This window comes from Capsicum annuum, chromosome 4 (assembly GCF_002878395.1).
Source record: "Capsicum annuum cultivar UCD-10X-F1 chromosome 4, UCD10Xv1.1, whole genome shotgun sequence".
In the NCBI taxonomy this organism is placed as follows: Eukaryota; Viridiplantae; Streptophyta; class Magnoliopsida; order Solanales; family Solanaceae; genus Capsicum; species Capsicum annuum.
In genome coordinates this window covers 106,484,380-106,509,562 of record NC_061114.1, presented here as the reverse complement: position 1 = coordinate 106,509,562, position 25,183 = coordinate 106,484,380, and the positions used below count along the sequence as shown (strand labels likewise).

Below are 25,183 nucleotides of genomic sequence, written 5' to 3'. Positions count from 1 at the left end.
AGACTTGTTCTTTACTTATTGATGTAGAACGGAATATAAGATATATTGATTTAAGAGATAATAAGAAATTAGGAGGGGGGTAAAGAAAAACGAGAGAATAGTCCCACAATTGAAGTAAACTAGAGATGAACAAATGTGGATTTGTGATTCTCTAATTTGAATAAATAATTACATGATTAATTCAAGAGAGGAGAGAATTGAACTCATACATGAATAACCTTACCAAAAGATATTCAAGAGAGATCCAATATAAAGACAAAGGGATAAACTCATAAATCACCAAAGTGTTCAATTTAAAAATGTTGTCTAACTAAAATAATGCTTATCCTATTCTATTTATAGTGCTAGGGTTAGCTAAGATAGAAAATAACATAAATGCCCTTAGTTACAAGTGCATCATATATGACTTAAAAAGACCCTAGAATATAATGTAAATATTTTTTGTATTAATTCTTTGGTTTTCACACTCTCTTGAAACACTCCAAACTTTGATGTCAAGTTGAAATCCTTCCATGCAATTAGCCCTTCCCGAACTTGCATCATTCTTCCCTTGTTGAAAATAATTTGGCCTCGAATTCAAACCTTGCAAATCATGGAGAGGAGTTAGTACCCAAGCCAAAGAATTATCTTTCAAATAAGTTACATACCACTTCCAAAAACACACACTTTTGTGATAGAGCCATCAATTATGAAATTTCATAAAAATCAACTTTTCAAGCTTATCAATAACTTGACTCAAAAGTGTACCACAATCATAAATAAGGTTAAAGAAACTAATAATTCTACACTCTAGAACTTTCAACCCAAAACTAGTTTCTTCAACAACTTGGACCAAATAGTTTCTCAATTCACCAACTGAATTGTACTTCTCTGACCACTTGATTAAGAGAACTAGCAATATCATTCATAAATCTTAAATACAAGTATGCATTTCGGGATCAAATACAAATATCAATCCCAAAGTTTTCATATATTTCTCACTTAGTAACTCATAACATAAATCAAATAGCAACACTAAAGAATTCTCATTAATCACAATAAAGTAGCTACTATAAAGGTCAAAGGCATAGAAATTTACCTTCTTAGCTTTAGAAAGTCCAAAAATAAGCACTAATCATTCAAACAAATTATTCTTGGTTTTAGAAGGAAAAAATACCTCAAATCTTTTTATATCCCAAGAAGATGCTCCCAAGTATCTTACCTTGTTGTAGATCCTCTATTGATCGTGTTTCACAAATAGATCAACAAGGTTAGTAAACTCATCAAAAGAAGAATTGTCACATTTATGTCCACAGATATTTGGCAATGCTTCAAATAGATCATATTACATTTCCTTCTAGAAGCATTTAAAAATTCAATCCAAATTATATCCTCCAAGGCAAGATTAGAGTAAACAAATAAATTAACATAAAAACTAGCATCTATCAGTTTACTACTCCAATCACTTATGTCTCTCCCATTCTTTAAAAGATTTTCTTAAATTTTAGAGGACTTTTCAACACAAGAAGTACTTTCGACAAATAATTTGAGAGTTAATTTGCTAACATCCAAACAATTAGCAACCTCAAGCAAGCTACAAGAATCATTTACACAAGTTATGCACTTTTTAAATTTTGAATCGTCATTTTCATCAAGTGCATATGAGACAACAAGGAATGAATCATTCGATTGAATTTTATTAATAGCATTCACACTTTCAAAATCAATTTTCAAATTATGATCATTGTGAATCACACAATCAAGATTAGGACAACTCAAAGAATGACTCATATTATCAACACAAAAATCATTTTTAAAATTTTCTTGCATATTTTCACCAAATAAAGGATTATCAATTATTTTAAAAATTTGATATTTTTTAGGCTCAAAAAGGATATTATCACAAATTGCATGCTCCATTTCAAGTGTACTACCACAAAGCATATTCATATCTTTACAAGATAAAGAATTGCTACGATTAAACTCACTTGTAAAGAGACATTCACCATCAATCATATTTTTAGTGTTCCTAGTAGCTAAAGAAGAAATATTTTCATCTTCGTCACAAGAATTCAAAGAAATACCATGTTTTTTCATATTTAACATAACACGAGCTTGTAACATTTTAAGCTCACAATCAATAACAATTTTAGCTTCATAATCATATTCAACTAGTGTATGGCCATCATCGATTTGTCTATTGACACAAAGTAAAGAAGCATCAATCTCACCAAAAGATGGTCTAACATTAACACTTAAGTCATTATCAAGTTCATTTGAAGTAACTAAAGAGGTAGGATGAACCATTTTAACTTGAAGAACACTTAAAGAATCTTCTTTACCTTGATTTTTTAAAATTAAGCTCACTTGAAATAGTCCCAACTTGACTTGCTTCTTTCAATTCTTGAATTTTTTTCCATGTTGAGTTATCCTTTTTTGTGTTCTTATTCAAGAAGACCTACAAAAGAAATGGAAACATTAAAAGAACAAGAATTCAAAGGGCTAGAGTTAGAATAAGAAAACTTCTCACTCACACTCTCTTGTTTTTCTATTTTCTCATTTTCTTTTCTCTTACTTGCTTCACTCTTCTTCTTTCATTTTTGTGATAATTCACTCTCATTTTTTAACTCTCTTTTCTTTTTTGCTTGTAGCCACTCACTCACTTCATTCCAAATATCCTTTTTTCCTTTTTTGAATTGTCACTATTCACTCTCTCACTCTTCTTTTTCTTTTCGCTCTCACTCATTTTATTAGAAGTGTAATAGACTCTAAGGATTCCTGAGTCATTGGGATGACTCTTCATATCAATTTTCAACTTAGCATCACTAAAAGCTCTAAAGAATCTACTTGAATTATTGGAATGACTTTGTATATCAAATTTCAAGTTAGTTTTCTTCTCTTTCACTTTCTTGACTTTCTCATTTGTTATTGACGATTCCTTAATGGCCATAGGAGTTAAGACATATTTTTGTTCCATCGAATATAGAACAACAAATTTTTCCAACTCTCTATCTAACCAAAATTTATTACGATTGAACCAAGGAGCTCCTAAACATACCAAACGAGTAGACAAAGGGTAGATATCACTCTAAATACCCTCTTGATAACTTCCATGGTAAACAATGATCTTCACCTCTTTGTCAACTAACCTTCCATTAAATTTATATGGTGAACTTTTCTTATGACAAGGTATATCCAACCACTCAATCAAAGAAGGATCAATGAAGTTGGTATAACACAATTTATTTACACCTATGGTGCAATCAAATGTGCAACCACTCTCATATCCCTCCACAATGACTTCAAATTTAGTCAAACCTTCATCAAGATTATACTCTCTTTTTCTTCTAGAAGAACCACTATAATAATGAAAAACTTCACAATAACTCTTACTAGAAGTAGAATTATAAGATGAAATAAGTAGAATTATAAGATGAAATTCTCTTTTCGCCATTGACATCCAAACCTTTATTATAACTCTTTGAACCTATATAGGACATAGTTAGGACAAGAAAAATGACTAGTAAAGTAATGGACCTCACAAGTCGCTCCCTCACGTGTATAACTCAAATATGGCACTCAATTTTCTTTACGCTCGTGTATACACTCAAAGGTCGTAGGCTTTTAGGACCACACTCAAATGATCTCACCACTCAAGCCTTTTACCACTCAATGATATTCTGTAGTTCTTCACGGTTCTAAAATCTCAAATAATCTCAAAGTAAGCTTTTAAGTATCAGTTCGGAGTAGAGTTTATGTCAATAACAAAGAAAAATAAAACACACTAATTGACAAGAAATGAATTAAACACACAATGAAACTAAAAAGAGAAAAGTATGAAAGAAATTGACATGAAATGAAATACGAATACAAAAAAAATAGATAATACTAGTAGTTCTAACGCTCAATGTAAAGAAATTGACATACAATATATTTACCCATAAATCAAACAACCCAAAATTTTAGAGTTTGGGAGAAAAAAATCACTCAAAATAAGCTCAAAACACCACATTCATCAAATTTATCAAGACCTAACTCAAATGAAGTTTACCCAATAAATATGATAACATTTTTAAACATCACCCAATAGTTTTCAAAGTAAGAAATCAACTCAAACTTGAATTTTTTACTAAAATTCGCACAAGAAAAAATGCCTAATTTTTTAACTCAAAATTGACCTCAAATTCATCCTTAGATCCCAAAAATGAAATCAAATATAGTTTACTCATGATGGAAACAACTTCAATAAAAAAGATAAGGCAAAAAAATTCACACAAAATAACTACAAAACTCAAATTTTTGCACTTTAAATGGTGTAGATTTTTTTATGCGGGGGGGGGGGGGGGGGGGGGAAATGGACAAAATCAACTTCAAATCACTTTCAAATGATCATAAATTTGATATTAAAGTATTTTGGACTACTTCCCACAAAACCCAACAATACCCACTTGAAAATTTTGCCAATTTGTTTTGAACTTTTCTTTTGAGATTTTCAAAATATGCAAGCCAAGGATTAAGAATCGTAGGAATAATTTTTTAGCATTGCTCTGATATCAATTGATGTAAAATGGGATACAAGATATATAAATTCAAGAGATAATCAAGAAATTAGAGAGGGGAAGGAATACAGAAGAAAGAAAGAATAATCCCATAATTGAAGTAAACCAGAGATAAACAAATATGGATTTGTGATTCTCTAATTTAGACAAACAATTACATGATTAATTCAAGGAAAGAGAGAATTAAACTCATTTATGAATAAATTACCAAAGGATATTCAAGCTAGATCCAATATAGAGACAAAGGGATAAAGACATAAGCTCAACAAAGAGTATTCAATCTAAAAATATTGTCTCACTAAAATAATGTTCATCCCATTCTATTTATAGTGCTAGGGTTAGCTAAGATAGAAAATAACATAAATGTCCTTAGTTACAAGTGCATCATATATGACCAAAAAGGACCCTAGGATATAATGTAAATATTTTCTTATATCAATTCTTTGATTTTCATACTCTCTTGAAACACTCTAAACTTTCAATGTCAAGTTGAAATCATTCCATGCAATTAGCCCTTTCCGAACTTGCATCACTTATTCTTGAGAGAATAAAAGAAGAATAGATTTTAGGATCTTATATTTATACAAAACACTGTGGGATTAGGTAATAAGATAAGGGAAAGTTGAAATTTTCATTTTTGAAATATTGCTAAAATTTCTGGGAAAGGGCTCCACAAGTCACATCATGGCTCGTGGTTCTAGTCATGTTCACTGAGAGTTTTGCCAAACTCATGAATGTCTCTTACAATTCTTTATTACAAGTCGTGAATACTTTTCCATGATCTGTACTATGACTTGTGGTTTTGAGGGGACTTTGACAAGTTCAGGCACGATTTAATGAGTCCACAGTACAACTCATGAACCACTCCACGACTTGTACTATGACTCATGGTAACTTGGAAACTTGGAAGACAATAGAGGCCAACTTCACGAGTTGGTTCATGACTTATTGACTAGGTTCACGACTCGTGAACATATAAGCTTGGAACTTTAAGTTTTAAATTTTATTTTTTCATATTAAGCACTGAGTATTCGAAAGTTCGAAATCTGAAATGTTACAGGTGGTACCCTTAGAATTTGATCCATTTGAGTGTGAAATTCTTTTCATTCTAGTTCATCCGACTAGACAATGTATATAGATGTTTCATTAGCTTGGTTGACTCTTCGCTACCAAAGCTGGTGATATTATTTTCAATGGCGATCCTCAACCATAGTATTGTGAATAACTTCTTTCCTATTATGTCTGGGCCAAATGCAACTTTTTTCTTCTTTTGTAAATCTATTATTGTTTTCTATTAATTTTCTAGTATAGCAAGTTTTTTGTCAAAACAGACCAAATGATCCTAATAATTTCCTGATCATCAATACTTTCATTGTGTTGTGTGTGATCATGCTAAGACGCTTGTAGGAAAGTCCCTTGCTCATTTTCCATTCGAATCTCAGACCTGGTCGAATTATCTCCATTGCTCAAAATTGTTCAAAAGTGGATTGGTGTTGACTTTGACATTGTCCTAATTAGCATTTCCAGTGCCAACTAATTATGTCAATTTTCTATTTAGATTTACAAAGACAAAGTGTGTTACTCTTAGTTTAGTAGGATTAAACAACATCATAATTATCCTTAGCGCCACAATGGGTATCAAACTCCTTACCCCAAAACAAGTACGGGTGAACTTATGTTTGAAGTTTACAAGATACATGAATTGAATCGGTCAAGATGACGATATACGCGACTAATTAAAATTGTATAAAGAGAAAGACTTAGACAAATTGACAGAATTGAATAATATTAAGTAAATATAACTTGTATTAGCCTTATTTTAATGATATCCTGGATATAGATATATTAATTGAATTCAAGGAGTGCACAAAGCTGATACACAAATAATGATATTGCTAGAGAGAAATTTAAGTATGTTGTAATAGAATTTGATTGTCTACAATGTGATGATTATGATGCTATTATAGAGTTAAATTCTCAAGATGTGATAGCTAAGAGTTATACCACCTTAACTCATGATAAATAAATAATTATATGAAATTTAAGTATAAAAAATAACGCCTAATGTCGTCTTGAAAGCAGTTTCATAATGGCTAGTACTTTTTGATGATTTTATCTTTCGTCACTCGAGCTTGTCTGATTATATTCTTGTGAAGTGAATTATACCGTTGGCTTTTGATATATTAATGCCGCCCTTGTTTCCTTCCACGTGTCATCATCCATATGACCATATATCTTATCTATTTTAACACTATACACCTAAATTTTGGGTTATTATTGTTTCTTTAGGTAGAATAAGTAATATGGTGTAACTAAGAGCAACAAACATGATTTAATGGAAAAATCCTCAACAAAATAGCTAAAAAAAAAAAAGATAATCACCGAAGTATTGAAAATTTATCTTATATTTGACAATTTTAATTCACATGTAAGAAAATCTATATAACCTTTCATCTGAAATAGAAGAACCTATCGAGTGAAATAACATGATAGATTTATTTTACATATTAAAGCAATAGTACAACTTCTCGCTTTTGAGAGCCTTGACCTCAACATGAGTTCATTGATAATCATACACTAATGTTCGATTCAAGTATTTTAATCATAGCTAAATTTAAAAAAAAAAGAGATAACACCATTAACTAATTTGACTAAATTTACATAATTGTGTTTTAAGTTACAGAGTTAAATGAGTTTTTTCCACGAATTTTCTCATATGCCACTTCTATATATTCTCAATTATAAATTAAAGCTGTCAATTTTATTTCAAAACACATAAAAAAATCATGTCCAATCTAGGGTTGAAAAATACTATGTAAATTCTCACATCTAGGTCTAGTATGTCTTTAAGGAGCCATTTGGCCATAAGAATTTTTTACTTGTTTTTGAAAAATTAATAAGGGTGTTTGGCCATGAGAATTTTAAATTATTTTTGAAAAAGTGAAAACTACTTTTAGTTATTTTCACTTTTTTCTAACTTTTTTTTTTTGTTTCCCATCCGGTATCCGATACCTGCATTGGAGCTCGACTAATTTGAATTCGTGCCGGGTAGGGCCCCATTCGGGGGTAGAGCTCCCAACAGAGTTTTCTCCATGCCCAGGGTCGAACCCTCGACCTCTGGTTAAGGGTGGAGCAACCGTATTCGCTGCATCACAACCCATGTTGGTACTTTTTTCCAACTTGAGTTTCAACTTTATTTAGTATTACAAATACCCAATTTTTTTTATTTTACAAAAACAACTTATTAATTTCATCCAATAATCGAAGTTAAATATTTAATTATCACATTACCCATTTTTTCCTATTATCGATAAAAGACCTCAAATTGAAGGCAACTTAAATTTTTTCTTCTTTCTCAAAATCTCCTCATGATACAATGAAACCTTAATCTGTCTATTCTTGTGATTCTTTATGCAACACCAACAATAAAAATAATATTATTGTCTATTTGGTTGTATCTTGTAGATAAATTAGTTAAGTTGAGTAATTTTGATAATTTTTAAAAATTGAAGATATAATATTATATTTTAAATTTCTTTTTCAAAAGTCGGAAATTTTTTTTAAAAAACATAGCGAAACACAACTCTATTTCCAACTTTAAATTCAATTTCAACTTCAAATTCTAAAATTTTTATTTCCAACTTTAAATTTAATTTCAGCTTCAAATTCTATTTTCTTTTTTTAAATTTTCATGACCAAACGCCCTTCTTTTAACGGCAATTTAGCACCCACAATCATCCACTTCAATTGCCTAGGGTTTCCAATAATTTGCTGTGCAACATTTGCTCTGCACGCACATTCATTTCATTGAAATGGTGAGGACTGTGAAGATTCGCCATGAAGCGGACGAAGAGGACGATGAAGAATCTTCTCAAAAGGGTATTCTGTTGTACATTAGGATTTGACTCTTTTGTTAATTTTTTTTTTGTTTTGTTTTCTGATAAAAGCTATTGATGTTTGATAGCGAAATTAGAAGGGAAGAGAAATGCTGGGAAGGTAAATTCTCATCGTTCTAAGCATTCTGAGACGGAGCAGAGGAGGAGGATAAAGATTAACGAGAGGTTACAAGTCTATTAACACCTTTTCCTTTTCCACATCTCTAAATTAATTGACATTTTATAACACTAACAGCTCATTTGGTACGAGGGGTAAGTGATAATGTATCCTGAGATTAGTTTTAGGATAAGTTTATCCCATGCTTGGCTGGGATAACTTATACATGATTAGTTATCCCGGGATTGTAATGTTATTTCTATTCCACATTGAGGGTGGGAGGGATGAGGGATAACTAATTCCGAGATTAATTTTAGGATGAGTTTATCTCATGGTCGGTTGGAATGAATTGCAGGATAACTTATTTCGGGACGAGTTATCCTGGGATTGTAGTGTTAATTTTATCCCACATTGAGGGTGGAATAACAATCACTAGATAATTAATCTCGGGATAACTTGTTCCTCAACCAAATGAGTCCTTAGGGCCTTGGGGCTCATTAGAAGTTGTACTACATGTATAAAATTAACAACAACAATAACATACCCACTGCACTTCCACAAGTGGGGCTTGTGAGGATAGGATGTAGGTGGACCTTTATCTCTATCTTGGCTCAAAAGTATGGTTCTAAGGAAAAAATATGACAGCAAAATAGCACTACAGGTATAAAAATCGACATTTCATCAAACAATGGGGAATTCGATGTAAGTTAACACCATTTGGTTTGTTTGTTTTCCATTTTCACATAAATAAATTATGCAAAAACCTACCTACTATATTGCAAAAGATAGACCCCCTCCTCAAGGAAAAACATTCCAAAGCAGTTTAGAATCTACCTTTTATTTTATAGGGATGCAATGTGATAAGTATATAGGTATTAGTTATACATGGATTACAACACCATCATTCCAGTGTAGTTTGGGAAGGGTAGTGCGCGCACAAACTTTACATCTACCTTAGAGGTAGCGAGACTGTTTTCAATAGACCCTCAGCTCAAGAAGATAGTCCAACGCGGTCGCGAGAACAGTCTCTCTACCAAATCTTAGCTGTTTACGGTGTCATAAATATTTTTAAAAATATTTTAAATGGTTACTTTGGAGTTATGGGGGTCAAATTCCTTTTTATTCGGGTTTTATATATTCATGAAGAGCTAATGATTAGAAAAGTTACCTCAATCACAGGTAAGCTTATTTTCGCAGATGTAATACTATTGAAATCCTTAATAGAGTTCAAAATATTAGTAAAGTAAATTGAATTACTATTTTGACAAATTTTAGTTGATTTTGAAGCCCTAAATATTAGGTGAATAATTAAATTTCTATTCCTAAATAAATATTAAGAAAATTATCAATTTACAATTTTTTCTAATGTAAAATATATTGTGAAGGGTGAAAAAGCGACATTTCATCATTGTTCTACACTTAAAAAGGATTTGCGCTAAAAATATGGAAGGAAAGTTAAATTACATTGCAGGTCGGCATCCAAGCAATGCCCTAGTTACTATAGTAGATTTTTTGCCGACAAGCACATCTAATACAACAACAACAACATACCTAGTGTATTCCCACAAGAGTGGGGTCTGGGGAGGGTAAGATGTACACAGTCCATACCGCTACTTCCGAGGAAGTAGAGAGGCTGTTTCCGGTAAACCCTCGGCTCAAAGTAGAGAACAGTAAACAAAGGGATGGAAAACATAATAGAAAATCAGGAATAAGAAATAATAAAGTAGACATCAGAGAAATATGAAATATGAGACATAAGGGTGACACGACATAAGAAAATAGGTACTAAGACATAAGACCTAGTGCACCTACCTAGTAATAACCTACACTCCCATAACAAGGACCTTATGAACACGGACCTAGGCTTACTAACCCGGCTACACAGGACTCTCCAGACTGCAAGCTATAACCCACACACCCGCATTAACCTTCTACCCTTATCCGCGACCTCCACACCTTCCTATCTAGGGTCATGTCCTCAGTTAGCTGGAGCTGCTCCATGTCATGTCTAATCACCTCCCTCCAGTATTTCTTCGGCCTACCTCTACCCCTCCTGAAGCCATCCAAAAAAAGCCTCTCATACCTTCGAACTGGGGCATCCGCACTCCTCCTCATCACATGCCCAAACCATCGCAGTCTTCCTTCCCGCAACTTGTCTTCCACTGTAGCCACTCCCACCTTCTCCCGAATAGTCTCATTTCTTACTCTGTTACCTTTAGTAAGCCCACACATCCAACGCAACATTCTCATTTCCGCCATCTTCAATTTTTGGATATGCGAGTGCTTGACTGGCCAACACTCCGCACCATACAACATGGCCGGACAGATTACCACTCTATAGAATTTGTCTTTAAGCTTAAGGGGCACCTTCTTATCACACAACATTCCCGAGGCTAGCCTCCACTTCATCCAACCTGCTCCAATACGTTTAGAGACATCCTCATCAATCTCACCATTCCCGTGAATTGTAGACCCAAGATACTTAAAACCGTCCATCTTACAGACATCCTGTGAGTCCAACCTCACCACCCCTTCGTCCTCCTGTCTCAAGTCACTAAACTTACATTCCAAATGCTCAGTTTTGGACCTACTCAACCTAAACCCCTTAGACTCAAGGGTTTGCCTCCAAACCTCCAATTTGTTATTCACACCCCCTCGCATCTCATCAATCAGCACCACATCATCCGCAAATAACATACACCAAGGCACCTCGCCTTGAATGCTCCGCGTCAACACGTCCATCACCAATGCAAAAAGGAACGGACTAAGAGTCGATCCCTGATGCAACCTGGTCTCGACCGAAAACTGCTCTGAGTCTCCTCCCGCCGTTCTCACCTGGGTCTTCCCTCCATCGTACATGTCCATCGTACATACTATCTAAATCCAGATGCTGCAAAAGCAAAAACAAAAAATGATTTAAAATCAATAAGATTTCACGGATGCAAAAGTTGGAACCTTAAGTATTCTACCATGCTAAAACAGAGAATTTTACAATTAGATTCACCAAAGAGAGATATTTGCCGCTGAAAAGGTTGAAAAATTTATATAATTAGCAAACATTAAGGATTTTAATTGCACTATTTATTTAATTGCAAATAAGAAAAAGATGTGCATAAGGTAAAATTTTAATTGGTCATAAGATCCTAGATTTTAGGACTTCGTACACAACAACAATATATAAGGAGGGTAGAGTATACTTAGACCTTAACTCTACTACACAGATGTGATACAGAGGTTGTTTCGATGAACCCCTGGCTCAGGACAAAAATAGACCAATAAAGTTACCACTTTTTCTTGGGAGAAGTGGACCTTGGGTCTAATTCAACTCTCACAAACATAGCTCATGTAGGAGGATTGCCAAACCATATAAGGAGACCAGAACTAAAGCCCTTAACAAAAATGGGATTTGACACCCTCCCACATGCCCAAGACTTGGACAACTGGATCTTAGAAAAGAAACACATCTAACTCAACCTCAAAAGTTAGTTCAGGAGAAGAATTTTGCCCAAGACCATGTGAGGAGATCACAATCAGTTCCCTCAAAATTTGTGTAACTTGACAATTTTGAAGTTCATCTCTAGACCAACATGTCACAAAAAGAAGGATCGGGAAGATTATGGATTGGAGTGACAATTATTTTTCTACCTCTATTAGACACCCACACTCCTATCCATGTAACATTTATGGTTGTCATGTGGAATTTGAAACACTATGATAGTGCTCCTTTGTTCGAGTCTCGTTTATTTGTTCATTAACTCTTTCCACATGTTAAGATATCCTTGAGTTGTTGAACTAGTCTTTTTGTTTGTCAGCTTAAAAAATGGCATTCCGGGACAAGTCTCACAGTAATGATTAACAATACTTCTATATATGAATCTAATTAAGAAGTGATATTTTGCTTACATTTTACCCTCCCCAGACCTCACTGTGTGGGAATACACTAGGTTTGTTGTTGTTGTTGTTATTTTGCTTATGTTCTTCTGGCTAGTTATTGGTTCAACTGGTATTTCCCAAGTGAAGAGGAACTGATTATTGTCAACCAGCATGCATGGAAAGCCTTAGGTGTTTCTACATGCGCATAGCTTTTCAATTATTTGGCAGAACAGGATCAACATTGTTCTTTAGAGCATTTGCTTACTACATCATGTAATAAGACTAGTTTTTTAGTCTTTTTCAATACATGGTGAATTTTAGTTGCCTATTCAGGTGCTTCTTCAGGAAAATCTTTCCCCAAGCTGACTAATACTTAATAATTTGCAGATTTCAGACTCTAAGAAATCTGATACCTGAAAATGATCAGAAGAGAGACCGAGCTTCATTCTTGTTAGAGGTGCAAGTTGTGACGTTTCAATTCCTTGCCATTCTTGCTGTTTTTTTAATCATGTTTTATACATTGTCATAAAGTTAAGCCTGTAGAATTAATACTAAATACAGGTTACAGAATATATCCAGTTTTTGCACGAGAAATTACAGCTGTATGAAGGAACCTACCAAGGATGGAGTGCAGAACCCTCGAAGTTGATGCCATGGGTATGATCTTTATTATACTTAAAATTCACTTTTAGATTCTTATGTAATGTGGAGAGCTTCTTGGTCTGCATACTTTGCTTACAACTCCTGTTCCTATCTCGCTCACTCGCTTATTTTTCTTGGCAACATAACAAAGTTTTATTATGTTTTCTTCTGCTTTACTACTTTTAGCAACGATACAGCAGTTTGCTCTCCTTGTTATAAGGCAATCTCTAGCGTTTCTACAATGGGCTTCTTAATGCTTGCATGATTTTGGTCCAACATTTGGCGGTTGTAAATTGGTTATAATCAACAGTGTCTTTGCTCCTTGTTGAATTCTTCACTACTTGAGGCCGAAGATAGTTAAGGTGGACTTACATTCATAGTATACTCGTTGTATTAGAGCTTTTAAAGCGGGAAGTGCAAAGAAGCAACAAGGGCCCTATGGCTAAGAGAGAAACGACGTGAACACAATTTTAGAAGAAAAGCAAAATGAACCTTGCACAATAAATAGAACTATAAATAAGCCAAACTCAAACAAAAATGGCATGTTTGTCCATAGAATTTTGTGAAAACAGGAAATGAAGATTAACAAACTGAAAAAAGAAAAGAATTTGTCCGTTATATTCTCTGAGAAAAGGGAAAGAGATTAAAGTAGTCCCATTGAATCATTGAAGAAAGCAAAGCAAGATTAAACAAAATGGAAAAATAGACAAACAGAGAATAAATTTGAGAAGTACTGAGAAAGAGAAACAAGGAAAAAATAAAGACAAACAGAGTAAATGAATAAATGAAACCTGAGAAGCAGCGAGAAAGAGAAAAAGAAGAAAGAAAAGAAGCCACAGCAAGAGATGTCAAAGAAGAAGCAGAGAACAGTGAAACCAGTGAGAGCAGCAGCACTGGTGAATCTGACCACTGAATTTCTCATATTTTTTGATCCAAAAGGCTTCCTTTTCTTTTTCTTTTTAAAAGGCTGTTGCCCACTTAAAGATATTACGAAGCAATTAAGTAATTAAAATAGAAATCAGAATTTTTGAAGGAAAAGAATGTACAATAAAAAAGATTAAGTGGAAAGTAATTACCACTTTAGTTTTTTGGTGTAAAGAACATAATATAGAAGAGGAAATCCAGCTAGTGGATTTCATAGGAGCTCTATAAGTATTTCTGTCTTTCTTTTGTGTAATTAGTCTTTTTGGATGTGGTCAGCATAACCCTTAATATTGAGGAATACAAAGTTACCAGTAAAAAAAATATTATTACAAAGCGATTGCTTTATTCCTCTTCTTCTGAAGCACTCACTTCTTCAGTGACTTACCTGCGCTTCGCCTCGTTCTGCCTCCTTAAGAGCCAAAGTGCTCGTTTTTCACAACACTACACTCTTTCCTTCTTAATTGATAGTAGAGTTAAGACGTAAATTGTACTTGTGTTAGAATATGAATAGGAATAACATATTGAATTCTACTTGGAAAGGGATTGTAATGTAGTGTCCTATTAGGAATATGATTGGAATGTAGTGTCTATAAATAGGGTCTCAATGTAATAATTTGGAGACAACAATTCAATAATATTTTCTCCATTATTTCTCACATGGTATCAGAGTCAGGCCCACCCAGTTCATTGTTTCCGATGTTGGGCCCCCCGTCTTAGTTGTCCACGCTCCAGATGTGCAGCCCTGGGCGTGATGTGACTGAGGAAATAGTATGGAATGAGAACCTTATTCTGGATTGAAGATGATGGCATTCTGTTAATGAGATAGCAAGATGTGAGGACCGCATCGCCCCAAAAACGCAGTGTAACATAGGATTCAATGAGAAGAGTGCGAACAGTCTTAGTGAGATGCCTATTTTTTCTTTCTGCTATACCGTTCTGCTGAGGGGTGTATGGACATGATATTTGGTGAATGATTCCTTGAGGAGTCATAAACTCCTGAAACTGGGAGGATAAGTGTTCTAAGGCATTATCACTACGAAAAATACGAATAAAAACACCAAATTGATTTTGTATTTTAGCACAAAAACTTTTGAATCTAGAGAATAACTCGGAACGATTTTTCATTAAGTAAACCCAAGTACATCTTGAAAAATCATCGATGAAAGTAACAAAGTAACAAAATCCTAATGATGCACTGACTCTACTAGGACCCCAAATATCGGAATGAACTATTGAGAAAATAGACTCTGAGCGACTCTCAATACTACATGAAAATGTAGCACAGATGTGTTTCCCAAGTTGACATGACTCACAATCTAATATGGATAGACTAGACAAACTAGGTATCATCTTTTATAGCTTGGATAGACTAGGATGTCCCAAACGTTTGTGAATAAGGTTGGGAGGATATGTAGTGGAGCATGCTGTGAAGGAATTTGAAGCGGTAAGATGGTAAAGGCCTTGTGATTCATGTCCTATGCCAATTTTCTGTCCCGTTTTGCGGTCCTGCATTAGAAAAGAATCAGCAAAAAAAGTTATACTACAATCAAGGGCACGTGTCAAATGACTAACAGATGCAAGATTAAAAGGACAACAGGGACATAAAGAACTCAGTCTAGAGTGACAGAAGATAGGGGTTTGTCTTGTCCAACTCCTTTTGGCTCTGTTCGAATTCCATTAGCTAAAATAATAGCTGGAAGAGATTGTGAATAAACAATATCAGACAAAAGTGATTTATCACCAAAATATGATCAGAAGCACCTAAGTCCACAATCCATGATCCAAAGGTAGGAGATTGTGCAGTTGAGGCTATTGATAGAAATATATGGTTACTTGCTTGATACTGAAGATACTCATTATATTCCTTGTCAGATAAATACACCCGTTGATCACCTGTGGGTTAGACTGAGCAATATGAGCATTTTTAGTTGGTCGACCATGCAAAGAACAGCATATTCCATGAGTATGTCCAAGCCTATTATAATAACTACACTTAGGTATGTATAAGTATGTCCAAGCCTTTTACAATAACTACACCTAGGACGAGATCTTCCAAATCAACCTTCCCATCGTCAATTCTTCATGGACTGTGACGTTTGATTTTCTGATCTTCTCATTAAGGGCTCAGATTTAATCATAGGACTTGAACTTCCAATTTCAATATTTTTGGAGCCAAAAGAAAATATCATGCCCAAAAGATATCTTGGGAATTTGACTTGAAAATTCCAAGAACCAGATCTGAGTTTCTAAAAAAAAAAAATCCCCGAAAAGAAAAATTGATGTCGCCAGAATTAGGGTTTCGGCGGTCGGAATCTCAAAATAATTGTCGGAATCTAGAAAGGAGCAAGTGGTTGGAGTCAGAATAGACCGGCGACCCCAATAGAAAAAGAAACAACTCAAAAATCGACCCCAGATGTGCTAACACGCCGGTGCATGATGCAGATCTCGTCGGAATTTCTGGATTTCGGCTGGCGCGTGGCGGCGCGTGGAGGGTAATTTTTCGGCGGTTTTCGTCGGGTTTTTGTCGCCTGATCTTTCCGATCCTTTTGGTAGTGTTGTATTTTTCACACAACCCACAAAATAAAAATTGACCCAAATTAGTCACCGGAATTGACGCACGGTGACTGAGTTATCTTTTCTGATATTTCTAACCTTCTCTGATACCTTGATGAAATGGACCTTGGGCCTAACTCAACCTTAAAAGTTAGCTCATGAGGAGAGGATTGCCCAAGACCATATAAGGAGACTAAGGACCCTTTAGCCCCAGGAAAAGATAAATTAGCCCCTCGTTCACTCAAATGTGTCTTCCTTGGTTACTCTCGAGTTAAAAAAAGGGTATCGATGCAATTCACCTGATTTGGGTCGCTACCTTATGTCCGCTAATGTCACATTCTTTGAATCTCAACCTTACTATACATCTTCTGATCATCTTGCTATCTCATTAACAGAATGCCATCATCTTCGATCCAGAGTAAGGTTCCCCATTCCATACTATTTCCTCAGTCACATCTCTACTCTATCCCCCTCGTATTTTTGGGAGCACATGTTTTGTTCATAACTGTCCTCTATTTCCATTCCTAAGACTACAGGTGAAGCACTTTCCCATTCAGAATGGAAACAAGCTATGATTGATGAGATGTCTGCTTTACATACGAGTGGTACTTGGGAGCTTGTTTCCCTTCCTATAGGTAAATCTACTGTTGGTTGTCGTTGGGTTTGTACAGTCAAAGTTGGTCCAGATGGTTAGTTTGATTGGCCAAAGGCTCGCCTTGTTGCCAAAGGATATACACAGATATTTGGGTTTGATTATAGTGACACTTCCTCTCCCGTGGCTAAAATACCATCAGTCCGTCTTTTCTCTCTATGGCTGCCGTTTGTCATTGGCCTCTTATCAGTTGGACATTAAGAATGTTTTCTGCATGGTGATCTTGAGGAAAAAGTTTATATGGAGCAACCACCTGGTTTTGTTGCTCAGGGGGAGTCTAATAGCCTTGTATGTCGATTGCGCAAGTCACTCTATGGTTTAAAACAATCCCCTCGAGCCTGGTTCGGAAAGTTTAGCACAATTATTCATGAGTTTGGCATGATTCGTGGTGGAGCTGATCATTCAATGTTTTATCGCCATTCTGAACCAAATCTGTGTATTTATTTGGTGGTTTATGTTGATGATATTGTTATCACCGCCAATGATCAAGATGGTATCACTAACTTGAAGCAACATCTTTTTCAGCATTTTCAGACTAAAGACCTGGGCAGATTGAAATACTTTCTAGGGATTGAGGTTGCTCAGTCCAGCTCAGGTATTGTTATTTCTCAACGCAAGTATGCTTTAGACTCTTGAGGAAACAGGAATGATGGGATGTTGATCCATTGACACTCATATGGATCCAAATGCTAAACTTCTGTCAGGACAGGGGGAGCCACTCAGTGATCCTGGAAGGTATAGGCGGTTGGTTGGAAAATTGAATTATATCACAGTGACTAGACCTGACATCTTTTTTCCTGTGAGTGTTGTAAGTCAGTTTATGACTTCCCCCTATGATAGTCTTTGGGATGCAGTTGCTCAATTTTGCGATATATAAAGTCATCTCCAGGTAAAGGACTACTCTTCAAGGATCGAGGCCATGAGCATATCATTGGATATACAGATGCTGATTGCCCAGATTGGGCAGGATCACCCTCTGATAGACGTTCTACATCTGGATATTGTGTTTTAGTAGGAGGTAATTTGGTATCCTGGAAGAGTAAGAAACAAAGTGTGATTGTTCGATCTAGTGCTGAAGCAGAGTATCAAGCAATGGCTGCAGCAACTTGCGAGCTAGTTTGGATCAAGCAATTGCTGAGAGAATTAAAATTTGGAGAAACTGGTAAAATGAAACTTGTATGTGATAATCAGACAATCCTTCATATTGCATCTAATCCAGTGTTCCATGAGAGGACCAAGCACATAGAGATTGATTGTCACTTTTCAGAGAAAAGATACTCATGGGAGATATTGTTACAAAATTTGTGAAGTCAAGTGATCAACTTGCAGATATCTTCGCCAAGTCCCTCACCAGTCCTCGTATTAATTATATTTGTGACAAGTTTGGTACATATGACTTGTATGCACCAACTTGAGGGGGAGTGTTAGAATATGAATAGGAATAACATATTGAATTCTACTTGGAAAGGGATTGTAATGTAGTGTCCTATTAGGAATAGAATTGGAATATAGTGTCTATAAATAGGGTCTCAATGTAATAATTTAGAGACAACAATTCAATAATATTTTCTCCATTATTTCTCACAACTTGTATATATAGAAGTAGTAGGAGGAGAAAATATTAAAGTAACAAATGAAAAAAAAGGGCAGCTCGGTGCACTAAAGCAACCGCTATGCGCGGTGTCCGAGGAAGGGCCCCACCACAAAGTAATGGATGAAAAATTAGTCTAATTTAAATAAGAAATAATTCGATCCTTCTGGAAATATCATAAATCATATTATTAGTAAAAGGGAAAATGTTCAAATGTACCCTGAGTTATTCAATTTGTCTCATTTTGCCATCATTTACTTGTCTTCCCTGAAAGCCTTTGCTGTTATCTTTAGACTAACTTCCAGCTTGACTCTGGCGTTTGCCACAGTGGAACCTCACACATATCAAAGATTCAATTTACCCCTAAACTATTTAGTTTATATATACCCTCTGTAATAGTTTGAAGCATGCCCATGGAACAATTGAAGTTCAAAGATACTTCTGCATAATTGAATAAGGTTCAAACATACTCCTTGGTTATCAAAAAACAAAACAAAACAAAACAATATTCCTATGTTACTCCATCTATTAACCAAGTCAGACCCAGTTTTCCACGGCTGAAAATATTAGTTGGGGGCCAGTATTTGAGACAAAAGATAACGGTGAAAGCATTTATGGACTGATAGGTAAACATAGGATAAATGGAGGGCAAATTGCAAATGTTTTTTTGACCTTTTCCCTTAGTAGAATGATGTCAAACATTTTGGAATGTTCTAAAATATGAAGTGTTATATTAATCGGGATGCAGGACTATTATGGATGGTCTCCTTATTCCTTGCTAAATCGTTGTTGATATAAGTTCTGCTTTATTGGTGTTTCTGCTACATTGACCACAAATCTTTCTCTTCTTATTTTTTTTAATAAAATCAAATTTGGGCCAAGGACCAATTTTTTTTGATTAACTCAACAACAACAACAACAACAAACCCAGTGTATTCCCACTTTGTGGGGTCTGGGGGGGGTAAGATGTACGCAGTCCATACCTCTACCTCTGATGAAGTAGAAAGGCTGTTTCCGAAAGACCCCCGGCTCAAGTTACGAGATATCAAACAAACACATAGTACAGCACAGAAGCAGATGACATAACATAGATACTGCAGCCATAAGGAATATAAAACAGAGTAAAGCAGGAATGCAGGAATATAAAGCAGAGGAAAGCACACAGATTCGTAACAAACATAGAACACGGAACACGGAACAGAACATTGAATACGGAATCATACCAGGAATACACCCCCACCAATTACCTCCCTACATTAGCGACCCGAACAGGCCCTAATCCTCTGCCGTAATTCGCGTCTTCCAGACCTTCCTATCTAGGGTCATGTCCTCGGTAAGCTGTAACTGTTCCATGTCCCGCCTAATCACCTCACCCCAGTACTTCTTCGGTCTACCCCTACCCCGTCTAAAACCATCCAACGCTAGCCTCTCACACCTACGGACCGGGGCATCCATGCCCCTCCTCTTCACGTGTCCGAACCATCTCAATCGTGCTTCCCGCATCTTACACTCCACTGAAGTCACCCCAACCTTCTCCCGGATAGTCTCATTCCGAGCTCTATCCCTTCGGGTCAGTCCACACATCCAGCGCAACATCCGCATTTCTGCCACCTTCATTCTTTGGGTGTGGGAGTTCTTAACTGGCCAACACTCCGCTCCATACAGCAAGGCCGGACGGACTACCACCCTATAGAATTTACCTTTAAGCTTGGGCGGCACCTTCTTATCACACAGCACCCCCGATGCAAGTTTCCACTTCATCCATCCCGCCCCGATACGGTGCGAGACATCCTCGTCAATCTCACCGTTACTCTGGATCACGGACCCGAGGTACTTGAACTTATCCCTTTTCTTTACCTCCTGCGCTTCTAGCCTCACCACTACCTCATTCTCTCGCCTTACGTCATTAAACTTACATTCCACATACTCTGTCTTGGTTCTGCTCACCCTGAACCCTGATTAACTCAAAAAGAACAAAATATGTCCGGACTCAAACAAGGCCAAATAAAATAAAAGAAGAAAATGCAAGAAAGCAAAAAATGATTTAGGCCCAAAAGTGACCCGGTCCCAAAAAAACCCTATGTATCTGTAGGGTTTCCTATTTGTGTCTTCACTGCTCTTCTTCTCAGGTTCCTCTCGCGTCTGAAGATGTCACCGGAGCTGAGCTTCCAGAATTCCCGCCTGGTTGTTACTTCTTACTAGTTCCTTGCATCAGTTGCACTTCTTATCTGTTTGATGTTATGTTTTGGATTCTTTTTTCAAGTGTTGTTGGACTTGATTGCTTGGATGATAATATTTTATCTTTACTCCCTATTGTCGAACTTCTTTCTACTTCCCTGATATAGGAAAAAGGGGCAATTTAAATTTTACTCCATCTCATTAGGAATGGATAATGTTGAAGATATAGCGAAAAACTTTCTTCTTTGGCAATACATGGTTGGTTTCTTGTCCTCTAGCTATGTGATTTTTTATACTTCGATTGTTATCCCTCGTTCACTTCTCTAGAACCAGATGGATTTCAATTTGGCAGTTTTTGTTGTAGCATTAAAGTAGATTCATTGTTATTATTTTTGACAAAGAAAGTAGATTATCATTACTGCATGGTTTAGTGAAGGAATCCTTAACTCTAATAATTTTTGAAAATTATTAAATCAATGCACCATAGGAAAGTAGGAATCGTTTGATCCAAAAGAAGTAAACTTAGCTATATAGAATCCGAGTGAGTGTGTTTTACTGCAGATATTACTCTCTGAAAAGTACTTGATTAAAGGAAAAAATGTTCTCTGACGTTACCTCATACCTGTATGCCCCAGTTGCTATACTGTAAACTCATAATTCACTATTTATTCCGGATGCTTGCCAAATACAGAAAAATCTAGACGTGAGCTATTCCTAAGGGAAACTCCTCACCTACGGTTCAAAAAGACTTCACTTTTGTTTTTAATTTCCTCCCTCCAAAGGGAACTTACGGGATTCAGGCTGTTTTAGGAGGAGAATTAGGCACGACTTCAGGATGGAAGCAGTAGTGCTTTTTCTGAAAGTAAAACTAATGTTTTTCTCTTATTGTTGACAGAGAAGCAGTTCTGGGCCTGTGGAAGACTTTGTTGAACATTCTCAAATGATCAGGAACGGCTCTGCTCATGAGGATAATGTTGTCATTAACCCAACATTGCTTGCAAGTGCACAGAGCTCTGTAGAACCGAACTTGACTGCCACTGCTTTATATAGAGCAACGGACAATTCCTATATGGCAGCAGATGAAGCAATTGCTTTTAACATGCCACTGCAACCTAATTTATTTGAAAATGCATCTGTTCAACCATCTCCTGATGCTGAGCATTGCACTTCCCAACCTCAATCATTATATGGGCCAGGTAAACAAGATACAATTGAGTCTGATGTCCTGAGCTATGGCAGAAATGATCAGGAACAAATGAAAATCAATGGTGAAGAAGCTGGCATCTCAAGTGCATATTCTCAAAGGTATGATGATTGATCAGTACTTCAATAGCTATGAATTGATGTCCTGGTAAGGTGGGCATTCAAATTTATTCTTCTATGCCCATGACTTACTAATTTTTGTAATGGTGCTGAACTTGTACCTATGAAGTAGGCGTGTGATACAGTAAGAATTACCTCGAGGATCAAAGGTTATGTTCCAACTGAAACTCAAGGGGTGGGGGTGATTGGAGTCTTTTCGTAATCTGATAGTCGACTGTTGCTCAAGGAGAACTCACCTGCAAGTTAGTAAATAGATAGAATATAAAAGCTGAAAGTAAATTGAGACAGATGTTTTATACTGGTCTCATTGGGCTACAAGGGTTTCCTTATAGGTTTTAAATGCACTCGAGAGTACAGTTTTTTCTTAAGTTCTCTCAATCTGTACAATTCCAGATTTCTTCTATGGTCACAGCCTCTACTTGTATAGCCTTGACTAATCTCTCATTTTTCTTCTCTTTACACTTGCAAACTATATATAAAGAGTCAGCGTTTTATGTAAGATAAAAGAGGTGAGTAATATTTCTTGCTCAAGTGAAGTTGCGCACTGGTTCATTTGATCCTGATCTCCTTTTAATAGTGTTGAACTTCCATGTAACTGTTGTTGTAGAGGATCGAATCTTTGCCTTGATTGCTGCTGAGATTGATTTGATTTCTGTAGATTAGCTCTTCAGGAAAACCCAATGGTGTTTCTTTCAATCAAGGATATGGGATGATCCTTGATTGAGTGCACATGTCCATATGTACTTTATTTCTTTCCTTCCTTGAATTGCCGTAGTAGTTCCTCTGTTCTCGTACCTTGTAAAGCCGAGTACCAATCTTGCACTTGATCTTGTTATCTTGATCCTTGCTTTCCTTCCTTGTATAGCCGTGTGTCAATATTCCTTTGAATTTGTTTCCTTGTTCTCTGCAGTCTTCTGAGTAATAATCTCCCTCTCTGATTTTCTTTTCTTTTCTGTTCGTAGCTTTCTTTCGTATGCATATTTGCTGATCTTGTTTCCTTTGTTATTGTTGTCTGCATACTTCCATTTCTTTTTCTTTTGTCCTGTATAGCAGGTAGTAAAATTGGGTCAGATGTCATCATTAAAATTAGTCAGAGGCTATCACCAATTTCTTATCCATAATTGGATCCATCAGAATAGTCCTGTGATTGCCAAGTGCATGAAATAGATTCAGACCTGTAAACATTTCTCGTCATTATTAGCTGGTAGGTTTAAATGCAAATTGTAGCCTTTTTGAGCTCCTTCCGGTATGGTTTTTGTCAATCCTGCTGCAAGTGGGTTTGCATTTTTTGGTGAAAAAAATTGCCAATTCAAAAAAGATTCAGTGGCTTGAAGGAAGTCATTTTATGTGACCCAGCATTATTTACCCGAGCAACCTAATATCAATCAGGTCTCCCTACATGGCTTCCCCAACTTTTCTACCTGATCCATCAAATAGAAATCCAACTTTATCTACAGATATTAAGGGTAATAACAAGTAGATCTCTGGATTTTGAGGTATGAGCCTCATTTTGGGATTTTTCCAGAAAATGAATAAATGAATAACAAACATGTAAATGTCATTCTGACATGAACAGTTTTCTGGACCTTTGGGCTTGCAGGCACATTCTGGTCTGAACTCACTTCATCTGAAATTATGTTATGATGCTAGTATATTACTGATTTTGGATTCTATTTGAGGACATATTAGGTCTTGGTCTTGAGCAGGTTGATTGATACCGTACACCAGACACTTGAGTCGATCGGAGTGGATATATCACAGGCCAATGTTCGAGTAGAGCTTGATATTGGCAAACGCTCAAGTAGTGGAGTCACAGCTACAACATTAAGCATAGGAGAGAACCATGATCATGCTCCTAAAAGGCGTAAGACAGAAGGTAGTATGTGATAGTCAATCTAGCACGATGGCTCCACTCGTAATTTTTCTGCATCTTGTCATTGTTTTGATGGAGACACACATGAAGTAGCCGATCTCAGTGGATGAGATGGTTCACAAACAGCTTATGAGAAAACTGAGGAGCTGATGGTCTTTGATTTGTAGGGCTGTTGGAATCTCTGAGGACGTTATATTTTACACGTCACCCTTTTATTCTCAAGCTAGGTTTCCATTTAAATATGAGAAGCTGCATTTCATTCTCAAGGGTATTTTTTTTTTTCAAGTTAGATCCTAGTTCAGTTTCTTTCTTGTTTTTTAAGTAGACTTTGTTAATTCTCAGTGTGGCATTCGGTAAAGTTTTTCATACTCACTGGCAGAATTGCAGGACGTGGTTTCTGCCGTCTATTTAAGATGCCTTCATGGATCTGGTTTCATAGTTGATTTGTAAACTGGGAATCCCATATTTTATTTCAGATCTTTGCATGAAGAATTTTATATGTATACCAAATTTTCTCCTTTCAGCCTTTTCTTTGGACGAGATTCCAAAATTCGTCTGCATAACGGGTTGCTGGCCTTCCAGTTAGGTTTTCAGAAATAAATTCAGTTGTATCATTGTGAAAATTTGGTCTCAACTCCCATGGTACAGCCGAGTGATTCAGATTGTTAAATGTTTGGTACGAGCTTATGTGTGTTTTGAATACTAGTTGGGCAGTACATGGCGGGTTTGAGCTGAAGATTAGTTGAATTGATTGGGTCAGATGAACAGGGTTAAGATGACACTGCCCAACGATGTCCACTACTTCACCCCTTCCCTGCTTTTCTTCCCCTCCACCATTGATTCTGTAGGTATATATATAGTGAGTTCTATTGAGTGCTGGTTAATAAACTGTTGTTTTCTTTGGAGCTCAAATCACACTTAAATACTGGTTTTGTAAGATTTGGATGGCGAAAATTAGATTAGGTAGGTGATCCATCATTTTTGAGCAATCTTAGCAAGTGGATTTGAATTTCAGATATGACTTTTATGATTTAAAGTTGGTA

The 25,183-nt window shown here is 36.0% G+C and overlaps 1 protein-coding gene across 3 annotated transcripts; it reads left to right on the top strand.

Moving 5' to 3' along the window:
• The first annotated feature begins 8,084 nt into the window (after positions 1–8,084).
• Positions 8,085–24,663, top strand: LOC107867991 (transcription factor BIM2). 3 transcript variants are annotated; one of them, XM_047411925.1, is made up of 7 exons: positions 8,085–8,417; positions 8,503–8,599; positions 12,792–12,861; positions 12,966–13,061; positions 21,840–22,249; positions 23,974–24,143; positions 24,308–24,663. In XM_047411925.1, exons 1-7 carry the CDS (start codon positions 8,351–8,353, stop codon positions 24,463–24,465), a joined length of 1,068 nt encoding a protein of 355 aa, XP_047267881.1. In that variant the 5' UTR covers positions 8,085–8,350; the 3' UTR covers positions 24,466–24,663. The 3 variants fall into 3 exon arrangements, with proteins under 3 accessions (XP_047267881.1, XP_016570005.1, XP_047267882.1); XM_016714519.2 differs by having other exon boundaries at positions 8,213–8,417; positions 23,974–24,663; XM_047411926.1 differs by having other exon boundaries at positions 8,227–8,417; positions 23,957–24,663.
• The last annotated feature ends 520 nt before the right edge of the window (positions 24,664–25,183 follow it).

Excerpts from the sequence above, each read along its gene's own strand:
- LOC107867991 (XM_047411925.1), top strand. The coding sequence starts at position 8,351 with ATGGTGAGGACTGTGAAGATTCGCCATGAAGCGGACGAAGAGGACGAT. Across the intron at positions 12,862-12,965 it reads GAGCTTCATTCTTGTTAGAG|GTTACAGAATATATCCAGTT; the intron begins GTGCAAGTTGTG and ends TACTAAATACAG. Across the intron at positions 22,250-23,973 it reads TCAAGTGCATATTCTCAAAG|GTTGATTGATACCGTACACC; the intron begins GTATGATGATTG and ends GGTCTTGAGCAG.